This window comes from Diuraphis noxia, unplaced genomic scaffold, assembly GCF_037042655.1.
Source record: "Diuraphis noxia isolate RWA-SAM2 unplaced genomic scaffold, SU_Dnox_SAM2 contig0003, whole genome shotgun sequence".
NCBI classification, from domain to species: Eukaryota; Metazoa; Arthropoda; class Insecta; order Hemiptera; family Aphididae; genus Diuraphis; species Diuraphis noxia.
Genome location: NW_028301713.1, coordinates 63,846,690 through 63,868,733, shown reverse-complemented (window position 1 = coordinate 63,868,733; position 22,044 = coordinate 63,846,690). Strand labels below are relative to the sequence as shown.

Here is a 22,044-nt window from a genome sequence, read left to right as displayed (position 1 = left end):
TTTTCACCATTTGCCAATGAAACACATTTTTCCGGCCATTGCAGTCGTAATTGTTGGTCTATAAATACTTATATATAATATTCACATGTATATATAAATACCGCTGATCTACAACACTATTGTTACTGCTAATGAAAGCATTCATCATCCGAAAACGTATACAATGAGACCGGAGGTGATTAAGTAATTTATAAATTACTTTTAATAAATATATATAATACGGGAGGAAAATTATAATTGGAGCTCACGGACACTAGGTCACCGTCTATAGTTAATGTGCATGATGATGAAGTCTGAAATGGAAATCTAACCACCTTTTGTGTGCTCCGACGCTGAAACAGTTTCGTAAAACCTCATGGAAAACGTATTATTATTATTTTAATGTCGATATTCGTGGGGTATTAATATAATAACCACACCGATGTCGTTTTTACATTTGGAATGAGATACGACGCACAAGAATCTGTATGTAAATATTTTGAGATGATTGCGTGTTTACAGGTTGTCTATTATGATTGTCCTCGTATATCTAGCTAGTATAACCACTTAATAAATCCCCGTTTACGGCAAATCGTCAAATCCAACAATATTATAACATATACCATCTGCTATATTACACTCATGTCTAAAGTTGTACCGAAGTTTTTTCGGGCTATATCAACATTTAAGAAACGTGAAACAAATACATATTTATAAAAAATTACTTTTTTTTAAATTTGGAACAGCAGGAGAGAACAACCTGCAAAAAAAATTCATATCATACAAAAAATACTTGAGACGTTGGAGGATCACCGCAATAATATAAATACAAAATTTTGAAATTAACAATAACAATCATGCAACATCATACAGCAGCTGGTAGACCACGTGCGGGCACAAACATGTGAATTTACAGGATATAATAATATATATAATAGTATGTGTAAGTACAGGCGGTACAGCATCAGTGGGCACGCAATTTGTCCGCCGATTGATCGTTGCATATACGGCGATGTAAAAACCATAATTTCTTTCGTGAAGATACTTAACATACATATACGTGTATTATAAACCATGTCGTGAGTATAATATTGCGTGTGTCGTATGTACAAACGTTTAAGTCACCGTGCGCGGCTGCTGCAGACATCGGAGACGGAAGGTCGAGCGGACCGGCGGACGAACAGTGCGACGCACGGGATCCCGATAAAAACGTGTTAAACGAAAAATACACGTCTGCGGGCTTGGACCTAGTCCAAAATAATAATATTACAACGTCGGCAGAACGTCGTTTATAATATTATTGTGTATACAGGTAGGTTTTGTACTTTTTCGTTTTGGTTCTGTGCCAGCAGTGGCAGCAGCAGAGCAAACAGACAACGGTGACGCGATGTATACGAATACCGGTGCCGCTGCTGTATTATATTATTATATTATATGTATCGAGTCACACGGTCGTCGATTTTGACTACCGAATTCGTACCTATACATAATATAATAGTGGATATTAATAAAATAATCGTTAAGTTATGATTATATAAGGTCTCGCACCGGCCGTGAATCTCGCCGAGTTCGTTGCATCTATATAGAATCACTGGCGACTAGCATGAGTAGCATGCGTCCAAGTATATCAGTATAATAGGCATTGTACATGAATATCTGCGCCAGAAATGTGTGCTTTCGGCGATCGCGTCCGAACACTGTATATACGTATTTGTAACTTGCAGAAACCAACTAGAAGTTCGATATCGGACGTTTCCCCCCGCCATGTGATGTGATGGACGATATCCACGCCGCATTGCGATTTCCATAAAAAATCAAACGAAAAATTGAGAAAACTATCGGTCAGTCATTATAGGCACTGAACCAGCAAATATAAAAAAATAAATAAATAAAACATCATGTAAGTAGGAGGTAGATGATACTTGAAGAAATTACTAACGGGTCCCATGCACCATGCACTGACGGGTTTAACGGTGAGTGTGTCACGCGTTTCACTATAGAATATAATGGGTTCAAGTTAAGAAATGTCAGATATTATGTGTTTATACGATGATTATAATTATATAGGTATTGAACTATGTTATCATTAGGTATTATTTATTACGTCACACAATCAATGTGATGCGTGTGTGTGTGTGTGTGTGTGCTGTATGATAAAATTGTAATAATTATATACGTGCACCCTTGAAACGTGTATGCATTTGTGTGTGAAGACTGGACTGAAGATCCTATTATATATTATGCCATGATGTGTGTTCGAAAAATTATGAAGTACCTAACCCGAAGCCTATATACCTATGTGTGTAATAATTTATAATGTATAAAGAGCATATTATCTGTTCATTGTCCTTTACGAGTCATTGTTTCCATATCATATTATTATTATGTTTATCGAGCACACGCACACAGAGCGGTAGCAGGTTTTAAAACGAAAACAGTATATGTATATAATGTGCGTGAATACTACAAAGCATATTTGAATTTGATACGCTTTAATAATAATAATAATAACAGCCCGTTCTCATAATTACTGATTTTTCTTACAAGGCGAACACTTTTCGAAACGTCTTTGCCGAGTATATTTATAGTATTAACCATATAAGGTGAGTACGCGGGAGGCGGGTAGTAAGGATTTCTGATCGTTTTACGTAGATAAATATATAGTAATGCTCTAATATGTGTATTTGGAACGCCGTGGTTTATTGTCAAAAATCGAACAATAACATTATTATTATGACATATTTTCATAGTTATACATAATTATTTATTGCCGGTAATCGTTAGTGCATAATATTATATTCAATATTTACCGACAATATTTTTTGTACATACATAATGTTATAGTAAGTATATGGACATATGGTATGGTATCGTCGTGACATATAAATTAAGAAAGATAAATCATTGCCATAGTACATTATTGTGTTATCATAGTAAAACAGTATACTGTAAACATCATAACATATAATAATTTATTGTTGTGTTGTGATGTTTACAGTGATTTCAACTATTGCAATCGCATGTTTTTCCGAGTTACTTGACATTCATCGAGGTTTTAGTTACCATAATTAAAATTAGGAATATACATAGGATGCAAAGTTAATCGTCCTTTCCTAGTCCAATTTTTACTAGTCCAACGCGCATTTACCGTATTCATCTTTATATTGTAAACATAACATTTCGTTTTATTCACGATAAAATCATCAATTTTATAATCTCGAACTTGTGAAGAATCATTAGACATTTGGCCATGTTCGAATTTATTCACTCGTTGTTTTATTGGTCTCTCGTATATAATATATGAACTCCATCGAATATCATATAATATATATAATACGCAGATAATCCAAAAATCGGATTGTCTGTATACACGAATGCAACATTCACGCCCACTGCAGATCAGTCAACATGTCAAACCAAAATACGCTTTTCAACATCCGAAAAGCGAAAGTATACGACACCTTGTGTACAGAACGTTATATTAACAATAATAATTACACCTATCGAGTCAGCAAGAATAAAAGGATATCTATAGCGAATGGAAACGTTAAAACGTATATCCGCGTGTGTGTGCACGAAGCGTGGAATATAATATTCATCCATATTTATATGATTACGATTATACGCCTTGTTATACTTATGTGTGTGTATGTGTGTGTGTGTGTGTGTGTGTGTGTGTGTGTGTGTGTGTGTGTGTGTGTGTGTGTGTGTGCATAAATATATATATATATACTCGTATATATACACACCTTTACTGGTGATAGGACGTACGCGAAACTCTTCTTCCGGTTGTAATAATAATAATATGTTTTTGCCACATACATTTTATATAATATCATAAACAATACAGATGCAAACGCGTGAGTAGAGATACGGTAGTCGCATATAGCGATAATACCTACGTTATTAAATTATACTCAAACCCGTGCAAATTACACACGGAAAAATGTATGTTATCGTTCAATTATAACGCACATAATATTGTATATTGTAGGTGCAGGTAGGTCGTATAGGTATAAGTACATGGTAATATATAAAACGTATTACTATTGCACCACGTTATATACCTGAGACCTAACTATGTATACGCCACCATGTGTTATAATAGTAATTATAATAATAATATAAAGCTACATTTACGCGCCTATCGTCTTTATATATAATACACTAAACAGTGCCATATCGTACACTTACTTCCGCGTGACGTGTGCAACAGCTGCTGCTGTGAATTATTACATGTCGAAGTTATATTATATGTTAAGTTAAAATATAAGCTCGCAATAGGTGTACAATTGACGCGCAACGTGTGTATATAAGCGTGTAACAGTCACGTTTAGTTACTAATCATATTGAAATATAATAACCTTAATATTTCGTTTGTAATTATTTCAGCCTGGCGACGACAACGGTGCCCGTTTATCCCGGATGACCGGCGACCACAGAAGACGTCTGTAACGCGCCGTCAACCCACAACACCCACCACCGCGGGTCAGGCCTCGAATTGTCGCCATGGTAATATTATCGACATGGAGTTTCATCAGCATCATAGCGTTCGCGTCTCAAATATTTGCCAACACGGTAATTATTATTTATTACAAAAACGTAATGTAAAAAGTATAGATTATTAATTAGGAATGCTATAATATATTATTACTCGTAATAGTAGGTATGTCTTTGTAATATTATTAGATGTTGGATTTACTATTTCGCGAACGGTTATATATTATGATATTGTTTTCAGTATAGTATTTTTTCATATTTTATTCTATCGTTATTATGCGTATGGTCAAATCAAGAAGTCTCTGCACCGTTTTATTTTCAGTCGCCAGAATGGTTGTCGGATATTATGTAACGGTTGACATTTTTCTACAGTTTAAAATGGCGGATCTTCAGATGTCTGTTATAATAATCTGTGAAATATTTTTGAAATTTGATTTGAATGTTGGTTGATCGACGTTTGTGATTTTCCCTAAGATTCCTAAACAATCATTTCATTAGTATTGTTGGTTGTGATTAAAAATACGGATATCATTATTTAGCACACAATTTTACAGTTTTGGACAGTCGCATGACTTGTCGGTATTTTAAACTTTTTAATACATAAGCATCTTAAATTGTGTATAATATACATTAATATCCCTTATTATATTTACTTACGAATATAATATGCAACCGAGAAAAAACTTTTTTTTTAAATCCATAAACATTTTTACATGATCTCATAACTACTGTCTACTAACCTGCAGAGTGACAAAGTATAATATATTATACACGTGCGTAGTCGATCACAATTCACAAGGGGCGTCGGTGGTCGTCTCCTTTGTCCCTTCTTCGCAGGTTACATAGTTAACGTATATTATGTGTTGCGTGTACCTATTATATACTAGTTGGACCAAAGCGACAACCCATATAGTTAGTTCGTACTACAAAAATTGGTTCATATCGCGCCGCAGGTGTCTTTAGCTATATAATGTAATATTATTATATTAATTGTACAATGTGCATCGTAAAACAACGCTTTTTTTACTATATAATTATAATATAACGCCACTACCGCCTCCCGTGATATTATGGAGTGTGTGTGTACAATGTGCGTGCGCCGCCGATCGGGTTTTTAAATGGTTTTTTACGCAAGTGTCAATATCAATAGTGAACTACTTTGGGATAGGTACTCATGATAACAATATTATCATTATGCGCACGCGTGGCGGAATAATACCACAGGTATACATAATACATACAACCATTATACACATAAATTGTAAAACGATGTAATCGCAACCGATTCGATCGAGATATCTTATTATAATGCATTAATGCATATACCTAACACATAATATTATCATAATATTATAAATAGGTATGGCCGGTATGGGTATAAAACACACGACGTCGAAAATGAAACTGGGCTCGCCGCGTAGATACCTGGTCGTTGTAAGCGGGCAGGGCGATTGCGTCAAACCCCGCGCATTTATCGCGTACACCATAATAATAATAATATATAATACGCGTATATATTATATATTGTGTATAATATATAACATTATACACCTTTAGGTACCTATACACCTGCAGCGGTCGTGACTCGCGAGTTCGTAGTATATATCATATTGGCGAAAACGAAAAAAAAACCAATTCCAATCTAATAACTATATAATAACAATAATATATCATTTTGTGTTTTATGTATTGCAGTACACCCACGTGTCAGTAGGTAAAATTATTATGTTGCCAAACGTCCACCCGCCAGTCCCGATCGGGACACGCGACACGCGAACAATAACAATTCGAAACGAAACAAAATTCCAACGTTGCGGTAAATATTCGTCGATCGTTTTGTCACGATTGACGGCCTCCCGTGGCACTGCCACCGCATTGACACCATCTAGGTCGATTGCTTTATTGTTTCAAGGATTGTGTGCGCACGCCGCGTTATCGTCATTCGATTATGTTATTGATTGTACATATAAAGGTATACTAAACCTGCTATTGTAGTTTTTACCGGCATGACAGCGTTTACGTTATTAAAAAAAAATTATTTTCTATTTCGTTTATCGTACATTATCGGCAACAGCCACCAAAAGGTCGACTACGGCTGGGGTGTGTCTTATTATTAATAATTGGCATTGTTTTAGAATTTAGATCGATTCAGGTAATCGGGTTTATGTAAAATATGTGCCTAAGTAGATACCTTAAGTATATATACACCGATTGGCTAACAAAAACCAACCTATATACGTCGAACTACATAATAATAATATGTATACACTCGATTCCGCTTAATAAGAGACAACGGTTAATAAGGACGATCGTTTAATCGGGACAATTCTTCAATTTTATTACAAAAACAAATATATACTTGTAGTGAAAACGTTTGCCCCTTATTTCGGGCACGAATCCGGATAATCGGGACATATTATTCATCCCATTATTCTGTACAGCATATATACTTTTTTATGAGATATATTTTTTTTAAATAAGATAAAAGAAATAAAAAAATATTCTAATAAGTATGTACGAATTTTCATCAATAATTATTCTATAGGTACCATAATTTTTCTTGTACTAACAAATACTTTATATAATATGTATGAATACATCAATTTGTAATCAGTAATCACTAATTTGTAACAGTATAAATCAGTTTTCCAACAAATTTGTATGTTATTTTTTTATTCGGTTCATTGGGACAACCACTTAATTGCGACATAATAACACAAACCAATGTGTCCCAATAAAGCGGAGTCGACTGTATGCCACATTGCCACGGTGGTGTCTCTCTCACTATCTCTGTTTCAAAGTGTGTAAAACGTTAAATGTTTTCAAAATAATGCTAACATTTCGGTAGTTTTCTCTTTTTCATTTATTTAACTTTTAACGTATCAGTTTTAAATCACAAGAACAATTTAAATAATTAATTTATAATAATATAACGTTTCAACCTCAAATTAAATTTGTTTTAATGTAATATTCTACACGGAAGATGATTCATGATAATTTTATTGAAGGCCTTGTTTGGTTACGATTCACGATTATTATCTATAAAATTAATCCATAAAAGAATAAAAAAACAAATAATTACAATCGCGACGTATATTTTATTATCCCACAATGTGGCGATATATGTTACTTAAGAGTTGTGTACACGCGTGATATTATAATATATGATTGCTTCCATCGACCAGTGAGTAAGTGAGTAAGTACCTAATCGTTTTATAACTTCTACGTCGATCGTAAGACAATGAGAGTGTTTAATAGCAATACATGGATTTCCATAAAATTGGTCGATGTATTATCGACTAGTAATATTAATATTTTTTTTAAATTCGTGGTGCCAAGCTTTCACCAAACGGTTAATAATCCGAATCGTTATCATATATACTTCCCGACAACGTGGGTGAGTTTGCGCTTTCTGCGGTGTCGTTGGCGCAATATACGCAGCTGAATGCAATAAAAGACATGCACACGCTAATCAGAGACGCTTCTCAAGGCAGACGGAAATCCTTGCGGTCACGATACGAGTCGGGGTCCTGGTGCAGTTATCAGCTCTTCTGGAGCGGGCTATACACGATATTATAATAAATTCATTATATTATCTTGTCAGTTTTTGTAAGTCCTTGGGATCCCGCCGCTCCGTAGTATATGTATAGTGCCTACATCCTAAGACATATACACGCATGCGCGTGCGCGCTTGCTGCTATAGACTTATTAATAATTATCATAGAAACGGACACGGGACGCGACGTCAGCCACAGCTGGCATCTATACGTAGTGGTTCTCGACCTTCTATACGGGACTACGAGGTCGGTCTCTGCGTTTTCGGCCGTAATCCGTCACTCCACTGCGGCTAAACGAAATAATGCTTCCTCTCATTGTCCTGGTTTTTTGTGTTATCGTGATAACAAATAATAATATTATTATTCCGTGTAGTTTGTCGACCGTATAATGCGACGGTGGCAACAGATATCCACCCCAAACAATAGGCTGCCATTGGGGCTAACGAACCTATATATATATATCGTTACATACGCATATATATATGCAGCATTGACGATGACGCATTGTACATACGCGTGTGTGTGTGTGTGCATGGTTTCGTGTACTCTAGATACGTCTCTGCCTATAGAAGACGTTAGGTAATAATATATATTTTAATGACATGTTATTGTACGCGCGGTCCGAATGTTTGATGTCACATTGTCCGAACGGCACGGCTGCCGGTGGCTTTTATTGAGAGACTCGTCGTGATATGTACCTTATATTATATGCTCCGTATACCTACTATACAAACGGAAAACTCGATCATATGGTATTGAGTTTATCGATTTCCATACGGCCGTGAACTCGTGCACCGTCACTGAGTTACCTATATAGGCTATAATATAGTCCATATTTTTTGCAAAACATCTTAATACATTTTTATAACGAGATAATATTATTAATTGTAACAGGCGATTCGAGGAGGAGGCAATATGGGTGCTCCAGAGCCGGATTGGGTAGTCTCAGCCCTTTGAGAAATATTTTTCTATCAGCCCGTTATTTGCTATAGTCAGTGGCGAAACGAACCTAAAATAACCCATAAGCAAACTTACAATTTAAACACCTACCCACCCAACCACCGAATTACCCGCTATAGGTATCTATTATATATTATAGCCACGGCACCCACCCACCCCCAAACCTTAAAAAATCAAGAAGCAATCGCTTCTCAAAGACTACGGTCGTTTCGCCACTGGCTATAGTAGCTCATGTTGGACAAATTTTTAATATCAATAAATAATAATAATGATCTTATCACGTTAGCTGACTGTATACTATTATATAGCTGTCGTTAAAATCGTAACTTATTGGGCATTGTGGCAAATTTATTATACCAGTCCAAAATGTTAGCGGCCCTTTGAGATTTTCTCGAATGCTTGACTGGCCTTTCCGGGCCTGGGGTACTCTGACAATCCCCGTGATCAAGTATAACCGTAATAAAATAAATTATCTAATACAATATAAGATATTTAAAGTAAAAAAGTAAAGCCAATAAATTTTGAGTACCCCTTGTTAAAATTTTCTGGATCCACGTCTGTATGAATTATACTTTATAGAGTTGACTAATTCTAGAGTTGCGACCGAGAACTTTTTTCTACAAGAAATAAAAAAAGTTCGTTTACCACGCATACATATGCGCTATAGGCCTACACTCACAGAATTAGTGATTTTTACATTTGTTTCTCTTTATTCGAATAGAATGTATTAATTACTATATTTTGTAATGATATTATCTCCGCCTAACGTTACGCAATCGCTGTTTCACATCGTGCGGCTAGATATTTTTTAACACTTTAGATTGCACTGATATTGGTTAGGGTGCCTACGTGTTCTCGTGTTGAGTCAATCGTGTACGAGACAAACCAAACGTCTGGCATTCTGGCTAGAACACACGTGTTATATTTAATATTAAACGTGCAAATATCTATCGGGGGTTTCAAATTTTGACCATCAATCGATCGATACACCGGACCATCATGATCTATGCGTATACCTATACTTGCTAATCGCGAGATGGTATTACTATAGCGTACGTGATTCCGGTCGAAACGAGTACATTCACTAACGAGAGATTAAAATATATCAATACTATTCTTATGTAAATAATAAACATTATATTTTTTGATTTCAGTTACACGAGCATATGGACGTAGATGGCCTGAGGACCTTATTTCACGTGGAACACCATTCAGAAGGTACAATACTATCTCTTATATTAAAATACTATATCTAGACTTTATTTCAATTGACACTGATCGTAAAACATTATAGCCTACGTTGGGTGAATATTAATATATAATATATTATTTAGCTGATATGATGTTATCAGCATACTTACTATAATACACACTATTTGCAATAGACAGTATAGGCAGTGTAATAGGTAGTACGTACTAGGTTTATTAATTATTACTATTCCAATGGTATTATGCACGCGTGGAGATGTTAATCGTCGAATGTTTTCGGGAGCATATTAGTTTTGTTTTTCATAAAATATTATGAATTTAAAATACGCTACTCTGGTTTACACTGTCTAGTCGGGGTGGATATTAACGCAAAGCCGCAATACTACGGTATATTAAAGCTCTGAGCTAATACCGAGTAGATCGTTATAACTACTATTCAGAGACACTATTACTAATACAAGAAATTTCCGACTGTAACATATTTTTACTAAACAGCAACACCAATATCCACACGGCACATTTTTATTTTATTCTAATTACTACGAGATGTGGGTAAACTGGCAAACGACGCGAATCGATCATCCCACTTCATCTTGTTACGCAGTTATAAAGTACCTACCAGTCTATAACCCGTTATTGTAAGTCATTCTCATTATGTACTCTTCGCACAGATGATATCAAAATATCACCAATGTTTTTGTCTTATGGTTTTCTATTCCTGTAGATTTTTTCGTGATTTTTATTACAAGTACAGAGTTATTCTTTATTTAAACGATATCAAATACTAACATAAATTAATAAATATATCGATAGGTATGCAATTACTATAATATACCTATTTAACTAAATTGTATTATTACTTAACTATGCAATTGACCATCGTACAAACTATGTACCTATCGTTGAATCATACAATATATGAATGTAATAAAGCACTTTTCACCACCATCATACTGGAGGCCGTATATTAACAATTAAGGCCGAAAAATCGATAAATTTATTTATATTTATTTATCACAAGAACTCATTAGTTAGCTTATAGTGTGTGCAACATAAATTTAAAATATAAAATTATCATAAATCTTATCTCCATCCAAAATTAAGACGCTAATTATTGCCAGACGTTTAATCAACGCATAGTGTATAAATTGCATGATAATCAAATTGATAAAAGTTTAAGTGTTAATATCTATTGTTTTGTTCACAGTTCCTGTTTACGAGGTGATCAGTCTGCACTCGGTTGTCAAACGGAATGCGGACGGAGCGCACAAGGTTCGACTGAAGGCGTTCGGAGAACATCACGACTTGCAGTTAGAGCCGTCGGATCGTCTTTTTACGGGCGACAAGTTGCGTGCCTGGACGGCACATCATAATGCAACCACGGACACGGTGCACTACACCGAACTACCAAACGACGTAAGCCCTGAAAAATATTTTATAAAATATTAATTAATTTTTTTTTTTTTTTTTTGCTTTACCTATATTATACTATATTCTCATTGATGCGTCAAGTACCTGCTGGCATCTAAATGTGCTAATTGTGCTCCATAAAGTATTTCTAATAAACGGCAAAAAATAAAATAAAACTTTCATGGGTACTATTCCATAAAATAACTAGAAACAAACAGCATGATTATGATGCGATATAAATGACAAATTAGACACGAGTTTTTTTTAACTTTTTAAATTCCCTGACATCGATGATCGATCGTGTATTAAATCGGCTATAGCATAATAAATATTATACAGTGACTGATTCCTAGTACTTGGTAGAAAATGTAATGTAGCCGGTGTTTGGTATATTATCTCTGATAAATGCGATAAAAATAATTGATATTATTATATCATAGAATACTCACTATAATAAAAAAAAGAATAAAATAAATATATTCAACCATACCATAAAAACACTATAATATGACGGAGAGTAACGAGAAAGGCATTCTGCAGTATAATATACGAGTTATGTTTTAGATTTTGGCGAATATGTTATTTTCCTCTTTTTTTAATAGACGATTTGTATTCCAAAAATGTATCACGATGCATTTTAATATTTTATTGTATTGATTACTATTTACGATTTGACGTCTAAAAACGTACCTAATACCTATGCGTATATAAAGTATTATCTACGTCATCGTCGTAATTTTACGGGTTTAACGGTTGTACAATAATTATACACCTTACTGATTATCATACTTTCATACTGAAAAATAATTTTTAAAACGAAAACCTAATTTCAACTTACTTTAATTCCTCTACTTTAATTATGACATCATATTCATAGATAATATAACGAATAATTTAAACTTTAAAGAATGTTTAGCGAGTTCAGCAGATTAGTTTCAACGTTTCTGCATATATCTTAATTTCACTAAATTCGTAATATTTTTATTCAATCGATGATTTTTGACGATGGTCCTTTACATATTTTAAATTTTTTACGTGTACGAATAATAATAACATAACATTTATTATTTTGATGAACAAACTAGGTTATACGAATCTAGAAATGGTGTATAATGTGCATAGGTAGTGGAAACTATATCATGTAATGCCATTTAAAATTCAAAGTAATATTAATGTTAATTTAAATGTTTTAACGAATTTTAAATGATCACATTTGCATACATTCCTGATGGATATTTTACATTTATTACCGATGATATAATTCATTGATTATTTTATTTATAATTACTAATTAGTAGACAGCAAGTATCATAATTAAGTCGATAAAAAACGTTAAATTAAGTCGTTTTAAAAACTATATAAAAAACAAAAATATTACATTTTTCTAATCCTAATGTTTTTTAAATATTTGTTATTGATAAAAATAGCTGCGTTTATAATAATATTATTCATGTGCCTATTCATGTATGCCAAATGATTTCCACATCGTCAATGGTATTATAGAAAATCATAAGAATATAAAGCATGATTTATTCAATATCTTCGGTTGGAAAAAAATATTAGGTACATTAATATCTTATATACACTAATAATAATGTATTCACTATGGTGTAGAGATATGCTTTATTTCATTATTTGGATGAATATGTGTGGAGGAAGGGGAAATTTATTTATACAAGAAAATTGGAGTATATATGATGCCCTAGCTGATTGCATAAGTGTTTTGTTTGCATAATTGTTATTTTTATAATTGTTGAGCTATAATTGTTAAGCTACAAAAAGGTAATACAAAATAAAATAAATTGCCCTAGAAAAATACAGCCATAAATATATAAAAACATAATTTTTGGCGGTCGTTAACCTCAAAATTATCATATTGTCCGAGTGTAAGGTAAGAAAAAATTAAGCCATAGAAGAACTGACCCCATCCCCTTTACATCAACATATGTGTTCGTTCGTGGAAACACAATATAAAATATAACATAGTATATAATGTAATAGTGAGAAGGATATAGTACGAATTATTTTTGTTTTTTGAATAACCTGGTTATTCAAAGGTTATACTGTTAATACAGTCGTCTCTACTTTATAGAGACAGTGCCTGCCACCTGGGATACATTGGTTTGTGTTATTTTGTCCCAATTAAGAGGTTGTCCTAATAAATTGAATAAAATAAGGACATGCAAATTTGTTGAAAAATTATATTAATGTATAGATAAATATTACATAAACTATTTATTAATACAAAAAAAAATATTGTATACCAACACCAATTATTTATAAAAATATGTAAATAGATCTTAATAAAATATTTTTTTATTTTATTGTTTTTTTTTTTATCTTATTTAAAAAAAAGTATATAGGTATGGTATAAAATAGGATGAATATTGAATATGTCCCGATTATCCGGATTCGTGGCCCAAATAAGCGGTGAACGTTTACACTACAACTATATATTTGCTTTCGTAATTAAAGAATTGTCCCGATTAAGCTGTTGTCTTTATTAACCAGTGTCTCTAATAAGCGGAATCGGCTGTAATAAATTATTGTTAAATTATTTAATATTATTATTATTTAATTGATAATACAATTTTTAAATTGAATTTCAAAATAAACAAACTCATTGTTACTTTCTCCCAATTTTATTATACCTATTCGTTGCAATGATAATATATATGTCAGGACATTTTTTTCAAAGTTCAAACCGGTTTCCAACTTTTTGCTCATAAACGATAACGCTTATCGTCAGTTTCCTGTTTTTACCCTAACAAAAACCTAGCGTGGGTAACGGTTGTATGTGAGCGTGTATATACTATATAGTATTGTAGTACCTATTATGTTAGTACTCGTATATACAATTCATGTTTATTCGTTGTGTTATTTACGCATTGTGATGTCACTCGTCGAGGTTACTATTCAATAATAATAATGGAAACGTTAGATAATGAATTAAGACATATACATGGCAAGATAATAAATGAATAAAACATTGACAATACCTATATATACGCGTTACGGCCGTTTACCATTCTAAAATAAAATAAAATTACACAGGTGATTATTTTATAGCGTTGAACTCATTGATTCATTGACAAACATTGTCTTGGTCAACTTTTATTTTTTTTTTTTTATATATTTTTTTTTAGAATAATTAATAAAAGCCTATATAACCTAATATAACAATAATTTAATATTTAAGTACAAATAATTTTATATTTTATCTGATATTTATATTTTTATAAATTTCGAGTTTCAAAATGATCATATAAAAGTTCAATAATAATTGTGCTTTAGGATATAATGATATAAAGTAAACACTTAAAATTGTATAAAAACTCAAATATTTTATGGGATTTAGTGGAATGATGAGTATTTTTAAGAAAACAATAATTTATTTTTGGTGAGGTAGGTATAGATAATAATACGAATATATAAAACACATTTTTATTTTATAATAACGCTAATATGGCAATCTTTGTAAATAAAAAAAAAAAGTGGATAATCCGGGGGTAAAAGTGTACCAATTTTTCTGCGTACACTTTACAGTAAGGCATTAAACCCACAATATTTAAAATGAAAAAAAAATAATAATGATCCGATTTTAATAAATTTATACTCTCCTCCTCGAATACACAGTGATTTTGGCAACGTTTCAAATATTCAAATCTCATATTATAACGATGACAAGTATTAGCTGCATGTATAAGTGTGCTTGACAATTAGCTAGTTTTTGCATTAGTTAGATATTTTTTTCTTTCGCCAGCTGCAGACCAGCTTGACAGCCGACAGGTATTATGAATTATTATTATATGCGACTATGTGTTAAGAACCGCAAAAGATTTTTCAACTCTGGATTTCTGCGTAAGTCTTAAAATTGATTACGAGAATTTTCAGTTATTATAATGGAGTTTGTAGAGATTTTTTTATATTATATTTATATAAATTTAAAAAAGGTACAAATGTTCGCGGAATTTTTTCTTTACTTAAAATTTAGGTGTTAACATTTTTAACTTAACATTATTGGTTAGTAAAATATTTTTCTACAAACTTTGAATTATAAAATATATTTGGTGTTATTTTATCTTGAATCAATATTCAATTGTCAATTGTTATATCGAGATTTTTCGCACAAATAACATAATATATTTATATTTCATATCCTAGAAGACATGCATAATACTAATTCTTAGTATACCAACGTCCTACATAGCCACATAGGTATCGTGAAAACTGTTTAACCTAAGATTACATGATGTCGATCTTATTGTCAACGTCTAGTTATCGTGTCTGTTATACCAAAACAACTTCAGCATTATTAGGTACTAAAGGTAGACCTATTATAGCTCCGCCAAGACTTGTTTTAACTCGTAAAAAATATATAGAGCTATAAAATATAAATTATAACATATATGTTTTACTTATACATATATACACATAATATGCATAATGAATACGTTGTACGAAACGTTAGGACTGTTATGAGTCAATGAAATTGTTTTTTTTTTTTTAATACTTAATCCAGTTAATCCGCGCACATTCATCTATGCGCGCGTTGTACAAAATAATACATAAATATATTGGTCTATCCTATTATACAATAACCGATATGAATATTCAAATAAAAATTGTTATTGTGTATATGTATGGACGTGTATTATTATTATTATATAGTTCCTGCACACTTGCATATTTCACACACAAGCGTGTTATATAATAATAAACACCCACACATGAGTCTATCACTCCCGATGAGGTGTGGTACCTACAGTATTTTCAACGGCCAATACGCATTTTAAGTATACACGATTTAATATATACACCTATATATTATCATTATATACCAACTAAACATGTGATTTCTCCCGTCTCTGTGAAATGATTACTAATAAAATTACCGAATAAAACCAACAGGCTCATTTTGCGCACACTATGCACACGTATGATACATAATACTATAATATTCCATTTTTCTATCGTTAATAATGTGTGATAACTGATAATAATATGATATATAAATGCGTATCCCGTACAAAGAGCTCGCGTATATGGATAATAATATAATGGAAACGTACAAAATACGACGTGTACCTACCGTACCTACATGCTACATATTACATATAACATCATTATGTAACTGCCAGCCGCCCAGGGTTCAAACCGATCGAGTTGTTTTCATTCATATATTTGTTACTCACATAAAAATACCTATTAAAGCATTATAGTTGGTCAAGAAAACGAATTGGAGAGAAAGAACTCGCTTAAAACGACTTAACGTCGTAATGTTTACTTATATACATGTGTTTCAGATGCGGTACCTTACATATATATATTATTAATCTAAAACCCCTGTCGTATGGAGTTGTGGTTAATACGATTTATATGATTGGTTCAAACTGCACGTGTACATGTGATTAGGATTTGCCACTAAGAACCCCCGAGTGGTCACCCATCCAGGAAGTAGTGATCCCGGCCGGTATCGGTAGTCAGAACACTTTTTTGATCTGAAGTATACGTTAAGCTACATCACATATTAACTATTAACATTATACTAGAAAAAGTCGAATAACAGGATGCGAGTTTAAATATAATTAACATTTTGAAATTCGACATATTAATATGTTTGTACAATTTGTAAATAATCACATAATTCATAATTAGTTAATTACCAACCTCTTATGGACGATGAATACGGATCCTGATGATCTATATAAAATATAGGTACACATATACACATAGAATTATGCATTATACCTAATTTATAATTTCCGTTTAAATATTATGATCAAATTTTATACATTACATAATTCGATGTGCCATTTTGCGTGAAATAGGTTAACTAGCATAAATCAATGAAACTTGCATCAATAAATTGTATTTCCAAAAAAAAAAATAAAAAAATACTTCACCACGGCCAATTATTATGTCGTTAATACACGAGTGTACACTTATATTATTATAATACCATATAATAATATTATATGTACAAAAGTAGAACCATAACTATGATAGCTTGCAACTTCGCGTTATAGTGTCAATAATACCGTTAGAGCTTTAGTTTTAGGAGGCCTATACGAGGACGTAGCTAGGTGACACACACCTTTCACCACTCCTTTTCATGTACCTATATTAATTATTTTTAAATAACAGTGACAAAAAAATTAAAAAATTCTTATTGATTAAATCAATTTTCTATTTTTCTCATTATCTATTACGTATTCCTAGGGCCAAGAAACTATATTTTAACAGCTTTTAACATTCCTTGTGAAAAAATTTAAAAAATATAGCAAAACTTATTACATAGAAATACTTACATAGTTACATCTATAGAGATTGTTTTCATTAAATTAAAAATCAAATGTAATATTTTGAACGATAATATATCAATGCATAGTATTATTCTGATATTATAAGCTTCCAATGATTCATATAATATGACGAATATTTTAAAAATCTATTTGTTAGGTTAGGTTTTATTTAGGTTCTATTATTTTCCTAACCATATAATACAACGATATCTTTGTGAAGAGAACAAAATACATTATAGGTACGCGTATATCTTTCTACGATATTTTGATTCCTTTACGTTATTTCATCGTTGAATATTCTATTCTATGTATTATATAATTATCATTCATATGCACCCATAATATGATAGTTATTTTTTAACGAGTTTTTTCGTTTGCCTTTTGCAGGAACACATCGGAGTGCCGTATCAGGACGTTGGTAAACGGGCGGCGGTCATATTACACAACGACCACGAGGACGGAACGATTCTTATGGTAAGTCTGTCGCGTCTCACTAAGTGACAAGGCCATGTCAAAACTATAATATGACAACGTTATAATAATAGTAGATAATATAATATAATATATATATAAAAATATAATGGACCAAAAGACGAGTAGTCGTAATCAATGTAAACCCAATGACCGCTATAACGCTACGTTGACAAACATGATGGTTAATGCGACATGCGTCTTCCTTTAATGTGTAATAACTATTGTATATGATTAAGTTTAGGGGAATAAATAACGCATATCTTAAATATTGTATAATATATTATATATTATGCGCAACGAGGCGACGAAATAAGGTCGCTTGGACGTATATAAATAGACGTACATAAACATAGTGGAACGGTTTTTTTTTAACTTAGTCTTCTTCTTTGATTAATGAATTGGCACGAACACCGCGCACTACAGCAGTTGCAATATTGGGTCATTGAACAATATACATAATTGAAAAAAATTATTATTATTACTATCATTATATTCTTCGGGAGCTGTTGCACAACCAGATTTCGATTATAACAATATAAAAATATAAATGGAACAACGAAACAATAATAAACGAATAACTACAATAATGTGATGGTATATAATATATCTATAACGCCATCATATTAATTCATAGATGATCAGACCTGTGAAACCGCCACCGGGACTGATTAGGAATCGCGATGGATCCCACGACAGAGAAGTATCGCGTCGTATTGTTGTAAATCGCCTGCAAATATCGAACATGGGCGCGACAGATAATATAATAATATTACGGATTGTTCACATCGTACGGTGGATTGGAGTGATTGGACACGGAATTCGTTCCGGTTACGCGTGGTATCTGACCCCTAGACGAGGTTACATAATATTATGTCTAATACCGTAGTCGTTTACAGATCTGATTGCATGATTGCAGGAGTACAGACAGATGATGTAAATTGATTAAAAAATCAAAATAATAATTAATACATAATATTGTATTACATAGTAGTATTAGTAGTAGTTAATAGTTATACATATACCTGCAGCTTAGATATGATGTATAAATACATTTTATACCTAATATATAATATTATTCATATGTCAAAAAGAATGTTATATAAGTATACGTACTTGTGTACGCACACACAATATACATAATATTGGTGTCATTCAAGTACGTTCGTCGAAAAGTTTGCAATTTGTATTTATATTATAATGCGCCGGCTCAAGGTTTGAACAGAAAACAATAATGTTCAGATGCAGAGTCTACTATTCTGCCGCCCATCCTAAGCGTATATTACACGAGGTTACCTACATACGTATACCTATTGCATTATATATACATATATACATATATACATATACATATATATATATATATATATAGTGTTATATAATATAATTAAACATAATATATATAATAGGACGTGTGTCCAAATGCTGTATTTAGATTTTCTTAGAAATTAGTTGTTAAGCATAATAATTATGTCAAACGTCGACTGTGTCTCATCGGCGTATAGATCTGTAGATTTTAGGTATACTTATACTAGTTGGAATACTATACTTGTTGGTATACGAATTTACAATCGGTAATTCATCAATGTTGATCTGAGAGCTCTACAGAAAATACAAAATTAAAATTAAATTTAAATGTAATAATAATATTATTTATGTTTAGGTATAGCGTATAGATATATTATGTGCAGAAAATTGTTTTGAATTCCAACCTATTGTTTTACATATATGTTCTTAGTGTTCTTACCTATACTGTAAACGAATATCATATAATATGGTGGAATAATAATAAATATTAAATATAATAAGACTGCTTAAATACGATAACATAATCGTTATAATACTTAGTATATAACACTATAACTAGATATAATAATATTATTATAAATTACAATCTATATCAGAAAACAACAATAAAGTGAGAGGAAGACTTTAACGCACGGACTGACGTAATAATGCCGAGGATAATTTTGGATCTAATACAATATTATATATTCCTAATATAAAACAATGGAGAAATTAATCGAAAAATCTAAAACCAATATGGACATGTGTGCGTTTTCTAAGTCAACGGGATATCGATTTCTACAAATGTAAAATTCAAACTTTTATTCGGTAATCTGTGATATCTATAATAACCAATATATTATATCTAATATTTTTGAAACATTTTTATTGAGCGGAGGAATCCTAACTATAATAATTACTTAACTATATATTTATAAACATGTAGAAGCCAAAATCGTTTGTTGGTATAATGATATTCCTCAAACACGAAAATACTCGTAACTTTAGAGCGTGTATTTAATATAAATATAAATATATTTAATATTAATTTATTATTTATATTTATTAATATATTAAAATACATACATGGATTTTTTTTTAAGTATACGTATTATGGATAGGTATCGATAATTATACTATGCATAAAATACATTTGGCAATAAAGATATTATTAAGACTTAGACATTAGGCATCATCATATTAAATACATTTACTTCGTATTGAATGGTTCATACACTATTTAACAGACTCTACTTCTAAAATGTTTCTATACAGGTATACATTGTAAACACTAAGGAATCTAAATTATTGTATCAGATAACACACATTACACAGTCATAATTTTAATTTATTTTTTGCATAGTTTTAGCAAAAAATCTAAGTTACTATTAATTATACCTAACATGATTTTATTAAATTTTAAATTAAGTCTAAGTGGGTTTCTTTTCATGAAACCACCAATGCACCAACAATAAATAAACTGTATTAATACTAGTCCAGTAAAAATGTTAACCTTGAAACATATACCTAATAGATAACATTAAAAAAAAAATCATTTTAATATTGTTTTATATTATTATATTCCCACGGAAACTTAACAAAACAACCTACTCTTTCTTTTCTTGTGAAAACCATTATTGTAATGAAACTATATATTATCATAATCATAACGTTTTGTTCAAATATTTTGGCCATAGAAATAAAACGTTTGATTAATATTTATTAACGAGCGCCTACCTACCTATACATGAGTGTTACCTTTTGCATGCGGTGTATAAATAATATTATGTACCTATTGTACCTATATTATAACTAGGTATATACAATAATTTAAATAACAGTAATGAAGAATGATTATGATAACTTATACTGTAGGTATTATATTGTCAATATTTGTAAAACAACTTATTTATACTGCCGCACGCCGCATGAGAAATATTATAATTAGTTTTAATTAAATAATATAATAAATATTTCGATTTTATAACCAGTTTTGGGTGCGCCTATTAGGCAATAATATATATCTTGTAATTTTCATCAGATAACAATTTGTTTACAAAACGCAAGCGTTTGAATTTGTTAACACCTGCAGCGAATCCATTATGTTTTATTATTACTTATAAATATACTAGTGTATGCAGTCAATAACGACGATGCGCCGCTAGTTGTTTTAAAAAAAATTAATAAAAATTATCGATCTCGAATATCCGTATGACACATTTATCGAACGGTGATATATATTTTTTAGGTTGTTTTTCGTCCTTAAACGTCTAAAATGTTTATTTATAACCTGCGTGCCATACAAAAATGGCTGCAACGGTAGATACAATATACGTAACAGGTACAGCAATCAATAATAGTTTATG

General features: G+C 31.6%; 1 protein-coding gene across 2 annotated transcripts in view; it reads left to right on the top strand.

Moving 5' to 3' along the window:
• sona (sol narae metalloprotease) overlaps positions 1-22,044 on the top strand; it is a 53,834-nt gene that overhangs the window by 13,774 nt on the left and 18,016 nt on the right. For both annotated transcript variants that reach the window (XM_089222169.1, XM_089222170.1), the window contains exons 2-5: positions 4,372-4,557; positions 10,151-10,214; positions 11,413-11,621; positions 18,308-18,394. In XM_089222169.1, coding sequence (XP_089078295.1) covers positions 4,489-4,557; positions 10,151-10,214; positions 11,413-11,621; positions 18,308-18,394 — 429 coding nt within the window. In that variant the 5' untranslated portion in view covers positions 4,372-4,488. The remainder of the gene's footprint in view (positions 1-4,371; positions 4,558-10,150; positions 10,215-11,412; positions 11,622-18,307; positions 18,395-22,044) is intronic.